We start from the raw sequence: 11,481 nt of genomic DNA on the forward strand, positions 1-11,481 counted from the left end.
AATGCCGAGATGTGGAATGGTATAGGACAGCCTGACCTCATCAGATCTCAGAAGCTAAGTAGGGTCAGTACTTGGATGGGGGACCACCAAGGAAGACTCTGCAGAGGCAGGCAATGGCTAACCTCCTCTACTTCTCACTTGCCTTGAAAACCCTATGGGCTTGCCATAAATCGACTGTGACTTGACAGCGCTTTATACGCACACATCCGGATAGTGGGGAACAGGATGCTGGACTAGGTGAACTGCTGGTCTTACCGGTGAATTCTTCTTATGTTTCCTGCAGGATTTGTGTGGAGCTACCACCTGTGACACCTTGGGAATGGCAGATGTGGGCACCATGTGCGACCCCAAACGCAGCTGTTCAGTCATTGAAGATGACGGACTTCCTTCTGCCTTCACCACGGCTCACGAGCTGGGTAAGGAACCAAGACTGATTCGGTGTGGTCATATGTTTGGGAGGTGCAGTGTCTGAATGTGGAAAGGGTCCATTTTGGGGCAGCCTTGGGAAAATCTTCCCCGGTCGATTTCTGCCTGCTCTTTGCAATAGTTTGAATGTGCACAGGCATGGCTGTGCATGACATGAAGCACAACATTAATTTTTCCCCCCATTCAGAGTTAATCAACAAAGACTGGACCGTCCGCTGATTAAAAACCACTAGGGATGCTGGGGTCACTTGCTATTGCTTTGGGAACCACGTGACCCCTGGGTTGTGCATTGGCTTGCCTTGGTTGAAAGCACAGAGACTCTGAGCATGCGAAGGGTGAGAACCCCTAAACGAAGCTTGCTTTCCTCTTATGAGGTTGCCTTCCTCTCCTCAGTTGTCAAAGGACGGACAGATAAAAACAGCTCATTCCTCTGAGTGGAGAAAGACGTCGCATAATTGGACTTCCTTCTGCAACTGGCTCTCAGACGGGTCTTTGGCTGGGCCTACAGCACCGGAAAGGCCACTCCAAACCATTCTTCTAAGGCAAGAGGTCCCTGGAGAGATGTTCTTGGGCTGAGTCCTGGCATTCAGGAAGCTGGTTCCAGGGCAAACCCCTCTTTCCGAGAGCCAGGCTGCCTGTTAAACCCACCATGGGAAAACTTCTTGCAAGAGTTCTGATGGCTATTATCCTGCCTAGCGGAAGAGAAAGCTGGAAGATGGCAGTCCCAGATACAGGGAAGGTGAAGGACAAGGTGCTGGCTGCCTTCCCCTTTATTGTTTTCTTTCTTGGCTGCTAGCAAAGGCAAAGAACCATTTGTAGTGCAGCCCTAAGCAGAATTACCCCCTCATAAATCCATTGAGGCCAATGGGCCTAGAACCGTGTAACTCCTTTTAGGATTGCAGGCTGTAGTGGAGATCTGTCTGCCTTTGGGCTCTGCAAGGGTTTTTCCTGCAGCTTCTTAGTCTGGATTGCGTAGGCATGGGAGAGTGGATGGCGAGGTAGTGTGGTGTAGTGGCTAGTATCAAATGAGGACCTGGAAGAACCCGCTGTGAGTTGCCATCCTGCCATGGAGACCTGTCGAATGATCTTGGGCCAGTCACTGTCCCTCGGCCTAACCTGCCTCACAGGGTGTTTGTTCTAAGGCTAAAAGGGAGGAAAGGCACGTGGCTTTGGTTCCCCAGCTGGAGAGAAAAGCAGCATATAAATATCTAAATTAACAGATCTCTAGAGCAGTGGGTTCCTGTCAGGATCTGGGCTTCAAACCAGAAAGCTCCTGGTTCAAGTAGGGACCACAATTCATTCATTCATTCATTCATTCATTCATTCATTCATTCATTCATTCATTCATTCATTCATTCATTCATTCATTCATTCATTCATTCATTCATTCATTCATTCATTCATTCATTCATTCATTCATTCATTCATTCATTCATTCATTCATTCATTCCCAAATGAGAAGGGAGCACTCACTGGAGAAGACCCTGATGCTGGGCTAAGATTGAAGGTCAAAGAAGACGGGGATGGCAAAGGATGAGATGGTTAGACAGTGTTATTGATGCAACAAACATGAAGTTAAGCAAACTCTGGAGCATGATGGAAGACAGGAGGGCCTGGCATGATGTGGTCCATGGGGTCGCGAAGAGTTGGACTCAACTGTGCAACTGAACAGCAACAACAACAAACAAAAAAACCCAATGTGGTCCCTTTTGACCAGTAAAATGGCTACACTGGAGATCATGGGACCTGCATGGACCAAAGCCTTGAAGAGTTGGGTTTTTTTGGAAGAAGCCAGATTTGATGAGATTGATTGAAAATGCTGTCTGGAGCCAACCGGCAGGATGAAAATGCTGTCTGGAGCCAACTTTTGGGCTGCAATTCGGCACTACATTTCTCACGGGGTTGGAGACAACATTTGGAATTGTATTCCAGGGAGCAGGGTCAAGGGTCAGTTCTTTCTGAGGACAAATTGTTTTGCTCCCATTTTTCCACAGGTTGGAGACTAGATGAGAACAGCAACTCTCCCCATTTATTTGACTTCTTAAAATCTGTTTCATTTATTTGGTGGTGGTAGAAAGGGCCATCTACTTGTAGCTGATTTATGGTGACCAGTGTTCTCTCTAAGCTGTGTTAGTGTGAGCTAGCTCACAGTTTTTTTAACCTCTGGCTCACCCATTTTTGTCTTAGCTCAGGAGGGATGGCTCCAGAGCAAACTGATTTATGCAGGACCGAAATTGCTCGCGCACAACTTTAATGGCAGTAGCTCACAAAGTAGAATGTTTGCTCACAAGATTCCACAGCTTAGAGGGAGCATTGCTCAAGAGGACTGTAGCTGGGAAACCAAAGCGACGGCAAAACGGAAGTCCTAACCCTGCTTACGCCAACCCTGCTTAGCTTACAAGATCTGAGAAGTCAAGCTAGTTTGGGCCAGCCCATTCATTTATTTGAGGATGGCAAAGGTGGGCTGCAGGAGTAAATCTTCCTGGGGGAGTACTGGGATCCAGGTTTTCAGAACTTTTCATGAATGTTTCTCTGCGTGGAAATCTCCTTCCCCCTTATGTGTGTCTCTCCCTCCCTCTCTTAGGCAGGCATGCATTTCTTAGATCAGATTCTAGCACTGAAAAATCTACCTGCTTTACAGTCCCTCCAAGTCCAGTGATGAGCAGCAATTAATGTGGTAAACTGACATCTGATTTAATTCTTTAAAATCTCATTGTCCCCAAATCGCCTTAATATAGCTTAAGTCTTTCATTTTCTTGCATTCTTTAACACTTTCTTTCTTTAGTGTCTCCATCTAAATGTAATTGAGTGGCATGATTTAATCTCTTACCTGCATAACAGTTTGCTGGACTTCTATCATTTTGAATTGGATACTTGATTAATATAGCAGGGTTTTGCCCAGACATAGAAGCGTGGTACTGAGCACAGTAAATAAATCTCCCAAGAAGTACCGTACATTGCAAAAAAGGTAGACTTTAATTGGTTCAAGTAGATCCAGTTCACATTCAGGCTGCAGTCAGAAGAAGAGAAAGAAGCCTGATCTAAAGAGGACTTTCCCTGTCACAAATGGCCAGCTTGTCTGGCATCATGTGTGTGGGAGTATGAGGGCATTGTCTCTACAGGAGAGGCCTGCTGAGATACCTGTCTCCATGGAAGACCATGTGCAGGGACTGAGAGGACAAAGGGAGAGAGAAGGGGCCAGAGGGCAGCTCCCAGGTTAAGACAAAGTGAGGCATCCCACTCAAAGAGATAACACCTACTCCCCTCTGCTATTCTTGAGGGGAGATATAAGCAAATTCCTTATTCAGTCAGGTTCTGTGGATGTAATAGAAGAGAAATAGAAACTGTTGAGCACGTACTCTTACACTGTAAATTGTTAAATGACATTCGGGTGGAATTTATAGAAGCCCCCCTTAGGTTGGTAGCAGGCCAATCGGATAGAATCAAGGTACAATTTCTCCTTGCTTCACGAGATCCGGAGATCATTGAACTGACCGCTAAGTTTCTCCACGGTTTTATAAAACGGAAGAGTGACCCTGATCATATGAATGATTCTTAATTTATAAGTCTAAAAACTTTAAAAGTTTAGAATGCCAATTTATTTTATGATTCAGGCATCTTTTGTATGGTCAAATCTAGCTTGTGACAACTTGAGTTAAGCCTGACATAGCCACGACTATCTATCTTATAATTTCTTTTGGATTGTATTATTGGTAAATGCTTCTAATATTGTATGCCAATAAAAGGTATTTGAATTGAATTGAATTGAAGTCATTTCGTTTCCAGTGGTTGCATACCTGTCTAATGGGGATTTTCTCCCCAATAATCCAGGCATGCTGAGTTGTTCAACACTCCTGACTGAGGGGCCCAGAGCTGGAGACCCCCACTCCAGTTCTGCTTCCCGGAATGGCTGTCCAGGGCCCCAGCCCAGCCCTGAGACCTTCCAACTTGACAGTACTCCAACTTTGTATGTGGCTTTCCAAGTCTGTAACCACTGCGGATGGGGTTTTGTGAATGCAGGTAGAAAAGGGAAGCTGCCACAGAGCCCAGAGAGGCACAGAGCCCAAAGAGACTGCGCAGCACTGACATTGTAATCCTGTACCGAAGCTAGGGTTGCCAACCTCCGAGTGGGGCATAGAGATCCCCAGGGCTTTTTTTGTAGAAAAAGCCCAGCTGGAACTCATTAGCATAATTGGCCACACCCAACAGCAGAAACTCATTAGCATATTAGGCCACACCCCTGACAGCACAGGTCATTAGCATATGAGGCCACACTCCAGTGTTACCAGAAGTGTGGTCATCCAGCCACACCCACCTTTTGCTTCTTATTCTGTTTACCTTGTTTGTTGTCAAAACGCCAGGGCTTTTTTTGTAGCAGGAACTCCTTTGCATGTTAGGCCACACCCCCCTAATGTAGCCAATCCGAATGAGCTTCTGCTGTTGGGTGTGGCCTGTTATGCTAACGAGTTCCTGCTGGGCGTGTCCAACTCAGGAGCCAGCCGGAACTCCGTTCCTGTGCGTTCCTGCCCAAAAAATAGCCCTGGAGATCCCCACAATTACGGCTGATCTCCAGCCTGCGGAGATTGTTTCCCCTGGAGGAAACTGCTGGTTTGAAGGGTGGGTTATATGACATTATACCCCGATGAGGTTCCTCCTCTCCCCAGACCCCGCCCTCCCCGGGCTCTATCCCCAAATCTACAGCAATTTCACAACTCGGAGATGGCAATCCAAAGTGAAGCAGCATCGAGTTGCTCTGCATCTGCCTGGCCTCGCACATTCCCCGTCCAGTGTGTGCCAGACCATTCTTGGCTCAGCACCTCCATCCATCATCCTGTGGCTTAGGAAACGGCCACTTAAAATCTAAGCCACAGCAAAGAGGCAGGGCCCCGTGTCTGCGGTTGCCACCTGTGAAGCAGATTTAGAAGCGGGGGGAAGGAGGGGGGGCTGGATCCAATTTGGTTTTGAAAGTCTCATGGTTCGTAATTAGGAGAGGGGACAAGGCTGATGTTTAAAATAACCCGGAATGCTTTAGCTCAGGAAGTTTAGACAATAGCAAAGCTTCCAGGACAGATTTCGGGGGGGAAACTCCACCTCGTAGTGTGTGTGAGCGAGAGCAAAAGAGACTCTGCAGCATTGTTCCTAATGCTATCAGGAGGTTTGATTGGAATGGTTAGAAAACAGCTGCTAGGAAGACAAGGACGCCCAAGCCACAGATACAGGCTTTCTGGCTTTGCTGCTGTTCCCAGGCTTAAGAAACTCTGCAGTAACATGTCACGGCCGGGATGCATTAGACACACACCTAGATCCGGTGAAGCTTCATGCCAGATTGTCAAAGAGGATTTGCAGCCAACTTGCTTTGGCTCTTCTTCAGGGTGCAGGAAGAGACTCCGGTTTCAATTAGGACCGCAATGAATTCTGCCATTGCAACTCTGTTTCGGAACTGGCCACACTGGAAACAGAATGTCTGGGAATTGGATTTCTCGGTCAGAATGGGCTGGCTCGCGGATCATTGACTGAAGTGTCCAGCAATGGTGACTTGCATGTGGGAATACACCACCAGATTAAATGCCACAGATAGAATTTCCATGTTGCCTGTTGTCAAACGCACCCACGGTGCTTTCCAGTGGAGCTGGCGGACTAATTCGGCTAGAGTAATCACGTAACGAATATTCGTGTGTGCATTAGTAATGATTTCAGGGTTGGTGGCTTGACGAAACATATACATTACAGGATTAAGACCTAATCCAGCCCTGACCTGGATGGTCCAGGCTAGCCTGATCTTGTCAGATCTCAGAAGCTAAGCAGGGTCAACCTTGGTTAGGATTTGGATGGGAGACCACCAAGCAGTATCACAGTCGCTACACAGAGGCAGGCAATGGCAAACCACCCCTGAATGTCTCTTGCTTTGAAAACTCTGTGGGGTCGTCATAGGTTGGCTGTGACTTGCATAAAGGTAAAGGTAAAGGTTCCCTTGCTCGAAAGCCAGTCGAATCCAACTCTAGGGTTGCGGTGCTCATCTCCGTTTCAAAGCCGAAGAGCCAGCGCTGTCCGAAGACGTTTCCGTGGTCATGTGGCCGGCATGACTAAACACCAAGGTGCACGGAACGCTGTTACCTTCCCACTGAAGTGGTACCTATTTATCTACTTGCAATTTCTTGCTTTGGAACTGCTAGGTTGGCAGGAGCTGGAACTAGAGACGGGAGCTCACTCCATCATGCGGCACCCGGGTCTTGAACTGCTGAACTACGGACCTTCCACAGCCTGCAGTTCAGCGTCTTAACCACTTGAGCCACCGCAGCTCCATGTGACTTGCATAGGATTGTATAATTAAAGTCTGATTCTTAGAGAGTGAAATCTTGTTCACATTGCATTGGTTGGTTTAGTGCTATTGGATTAAATAGGATGTATGTGGGGTGGGGGGGGGGAGAAGGAAGTACCACTGGAAAGACATGCTAGTTAGCAAAAGGTTCCACGTGCTGTGTATTTTGTAAGGCAGCAACCTCTCATTTTGGTTCACCCTTCCACCAAGGAACTTGGGCTGGCATGCATGCTTCTCCCCTCCACATTTATCCTGTGAGGCAGGTTAGTCTGCAAGACCGTTACTGTCCCAAGGTGCCCCTGTGATCTTCATGGTTGAACTTGAAGATGTAAATTCATGTCTCCCTAGTCTGAGTCCAGTACTGTAACCACTATCCCACAAGACTGACACTCACATGGATTACGCTGGCCCTCTGTCTGCCATTTGGACTTGGCAATGATCAATACACTGATCAATATATTCCCCGTATTGACTTGAGAATGTCAGGTACTCCCAAATATGCTTGTCGCCTGGAAAGCATGTCCGGGAGCCACCAGTCATGTCTTCACTGCAAATACAAATCAGGTTGTACCAGATTGGTTGTCACGGTTCCCCATCCTGGAACTACTGGGTTGGATCCAGGCTAAACGTTCCGCTGATGGAAAACACATGCAACAGTGGGACAGACCTCCCATGCCTCCCCCTCTGACCGCTTCCTACTGATCCCCCCCCAAATGCTGCTGCTCGGGGGCAAAGATACTGCAGCTAGAGGGGGGAATAGGTGGACATTGCTCCCTTCTTAGGAGAAAATTTAGTTTGGCTCCTGCCCAGACTTCTGTGAAAGGACTATGAATTAGCAAAGAAATCTGCACTATACAACTGGAGAACACATCATGGTTAACCTGTTCTAATGCCGGTTTAAGTTGGTGGTATAGACCAGGAGATCTATATCTATCTATCTATCTATCTATCTATCTATCTATCTATCTATCTATCTATCTATCTATCTATCTATCTATCTATCTATCTATCTTCTATCTATCTATCTATCTACTATCTATCTATCTATCTATCTATCTATCTATCTATCTATCTATCTATCTGGCTGCGAGAGTTGGACTATAAGGAAGGCCGAGCGCCGAAGAATAGATTCTTTTGACCTATGGTGCTGGAGAAGACTCTTGAGAGTCCCTTGGACTGCAAAAAGATCAAATCAGTCAATCCTAAAAGAAATCAACCCTGACTGTTCCCTGGAAGGCCAGATAATGAAACTGAAGCTCAAATACTTTGGCCACCAAATGAGAAGGGAGCACTCACTGAAGAAGACCCTGATGCTGGGAAAGACTGAAGGTCAGAGAAGACGGGGACGGAAAAGGATGAGATGGTTAGACAGTGTCATCGATGCAACGAACATGAAATTGAGCCAACTTCAGAGGACGGCGGAAGAAGGAGGGCCTGGCGGGATCTGGTCCATGGGGTCGTGAAGAGTCGGACTCGACTGTGCGACTGAACAACAACAAAAATAGATCAGGAGAACTGGATTCAAATCTTACCAGTGGAAGTTCTATAGCATGTATCAAGCAGGAGTAAACCAAGATGCCCAGTTCTCCCTACAGGAGTATTTTGCCATGTTTTAAATTTAGTGGAATGTTATTTCAGCTCCAGTTATGCAGCTCATATGTTCAGAGATGTTCAGAGGGAGTCCAACATTACAGGGAAATCAGCAGTGGGATTTTATTAACAGGAGCAGCCAGGAAGTCTGAATAAGGAAATGTGGGTGGGTTGTTGTTTTTTTTAAGTCCTCTTTTTCCTGCTCTGTGTTGCTCAGGTTTCCTTCTTGTTGCATTTGCAAGAACTAGCGTCCATGCACAAAGCAGATGGTGTGAACCTTGGCCAGAGAACTGCTGGCTTGCAGGCTCCCCATTGGCAAGGAGACATGCATCTGCTGTAACTTTGTCTACCTTTGGGGGCAATCTGATTAGAACATGAGCACAGAGAAATTGGCGGAGCCAGGAAGGAGATCCAGAACAGCAATGACTGTACTGTGTAGGTATATCCTGTGCTGGGAGTCCCCTGAGCAAAAGGGGTGTCATGGATTTTGGAGGAAGATCCAAAGAACAAAGGGCCTATTGTTACGTTTTCCGCGTGTTCGGCCCAGGCTGTCCCAAGGGCTTTCAGTAAGACGTCTCCTGCAAGTTCCCTACTGGGAATTCAGTGCTCAAGCATGCAGGGCTCGATGCACATATGAACACACACATGAAGCTGCCAATCAGACCATCGATCCATCAAGGTCACTATTGTCCACTCAGACTGGCAGCGCTCTCCAGGGTCTCAGGCAGAGGGCTTTCACATCGAGCTACTGCCTGGTCCTTTTTAACTGGAGATGTCAGGGATCAAACCTGGGACCTTCTGCATAAGGAGATGCTCTACCACTGAGCCACGGCCCCTCCCCAATTCAGATCCAACCTTCCCCCCTGTGCAGTTCTCCTCACCTGAAATTGCCCAGGAAGGGATGCTATTTGCCCCAGTGGGGCCACACTTGTACTCATGGGGAACACTCAAGTTTCCTCTGTAGGTCAAGTAGCACTTCCCTGGAACTGTTCCATGTCTGGGAAAAGGTAGTGGGTGGGGAAATGCTGAAGTCCCTTCTCCCCATGGGCCATGGATCTGAATTGGGGACTCTCATGCTTGGGAATTCCGTTTCTAGCCAGGAACCCACAGCTGATATGAAACTGAGCATCACAGTGGGGAATCTTTGGGAAACTGTAATGTGTTGTTTGTAACGTTCTCATGTGAACAGGCCATGTGGATCTCTCCATCAATCATTCAGCTTTCTTGTTAGCTGCCGTTCCAGCTGGGGCTTCCAGAGCAAGATGACAGATATGCAGTTGCGATGAGGAAAGGGCATCTCTGCACATGCTCATAGGCTAACGTATGACGCAGGGGATTCAGATGCCAAAGTCTGACACCTTGAAACATCTCTTGTTCGAATAGAAACAGCATTGTCTGGGGGAGTAAGCTCCCATTTACTTACTTTAAAATAAAAAGAAGAAGAAATTGGATTTATACCCCATCCTTTACTTGGAGTCTCAGAGCAGCTTACAAACTCCTTTTCCTTCCCCTCCCCACAACAGAACATAAGAACATAAGAGACGCCAATGTTGGATCAGGCCAAAGGCCCATCCAGTCCAACACTCTGTGTCACACAGTGGCCAGAAAGACCAGGTGCCATCAGGAGGTCCACCAGTGGGGCCAGGACATTAGAAACCCTCCCACTGTTGACCCCCCCCCAAGCACCAAGAAGACAGAGCATTACTTGCCCCAGAGCCCCTATCTATCCATATGCTTATCTAATTCCCTTTTGAAGCCGTCCATGCTTGTAGCACCCACCACTTCCTGTGGCAGTGAATTCCATGTGTTAATCACTCTTTGGGTGAAGAAGTACTTCCTTTTATCCGTTCTAACCCGACCGCTCTGCAGTTTCATGGAGTGCCCACGAGTTCTTGTATTGTGAGAAAGGGAGAAAAGTACCTCTTTCTCTACCTGCTCTTTCCCATGCATAATCTTATAAACCTCGATCATGTCACCCCTCAGTCGTCTTTTCTCCAAGCTAAAGAGCCCTAAGCGCTTTAACCTTTCCTCATAGGGAAAGTGTTCCAACCCTTTTATCATTCGAGTTGCCCTTTTCTGCACTTTTTCCAAAGCTATAATATCCTTTTTAAGGTGTGGTGCCCAGAACTGCACACAGTATTCCAAATGAGGTCTCACCATTGATTTATATAGGGGCATTATTATATTGGCTGATCTGTTTTCAATACCCTTCCTAATAATCCCCAGCATAGCATTGGCCTTCTTTATTGCAGTCACACACTGTCTCGACATTTTCAGTGAGTTATCTACTACAACTCCAAGATCTCTCTCTTGATCTGTCTCTGCCAGTTCAGACCCCATCAATGTGTATTTATATTTAGGATTTTTGGCTCCAATGTGCATCACCTTGCACTTGGCCACATTGAACCCCATTTGCCATGTTGACGCCCACTTGCCCATCTTTGACAGATCCCTTTGGAGTGCCTCACAATCCTCACTGGTTTTCACCACCCTGAACAACTTTGTATCATCCGCAAATTTAGCCACTTCACTGCTTACTCCCAACTCCAAATCTTTAATGAACAAGTTAAAAGGCAGTGGACCAAGTACTGATCCCTGCGGTACCCCACTGCTTACCCCCCTCCACTGAGAGAACTGCCCATTTATACTCACTCTCTGTTTTCTATTAATTAGCCAGTTTTTGATCCATAAAAAGACTTGTCCTTTTATCCCATGATTTTTGAGCTTACTTAGGAGCCTTTGATGAGGAACAGACACCCTGTGGGGTAGGTGGGGCTGAGAGAGCTCTTTCCAGAACAGCTCTTATCAGAGCTACGGCTTGCCCAAGATTATCCAGCAGCTGCAGGTGGAGGAGTGGGTAATCAAACCTGGTCCTCCCAGATTAGAGTCCACACACTTAACCACTACACAAAACTGGCTCTCAGAAGCTCAAGGTGGATAAAATCAGAAAACAAACTCATACATATCTCTACGTATTTATGTATCTATGTATCTCTCTCTCTCTCTCATCTATCATGAGACTTATCTGAAAGGAAGATAATCTTGTATATAAGATGATCCCCCCAACACAGGTTATACACAAAAGGTTTTTTATTACTGCACATAAAGGTGGACTCCTCTTTTTCTTGATGGCACACATTTGGGGG

At 46.8% G+C, this 11,481-nt stretch overlaps 1 protein-coding gene across 1 annotated transcript in view; it reads left to right on the forward strand.

The window, feature by feature from the left end:
- Positions 1-11,481, forward strand: part of ADAMTS15 (ADAM metallopeptidase with thrombospondin type 1 motif 15) — a 66,113-nt gene that overhangs the window by 32,278 nt on the left and 22,354 nt on the right. Inside the window, exon 2 of the mRNA XM_015426500.1 lies at positions 284-416. Within this exon, the coding sequence (XP_015281986.1) occupies positions 284-416 (133 nt within the window). The remainder of the gene's footprint in view (positions 1-283; positions 417-11,481) is intronic.

Source organism: Gekko japonicus, unplaced genomic scaffold, assembly GCF_001447785.1.
Source record: "Gekko japonicus isolate JY-2015 unplaced genomic scaffold, Gekko_japonicus_V1.1 scaffold177, whole genome shotgun sequence".
In the NCBI taxonomy this organism is placed as follows: Eukaryota; Metazoa; Chordata; class Lepidosauria; order Squamata; family Gekkonidae; genus Gekko; species Gekko japonicus.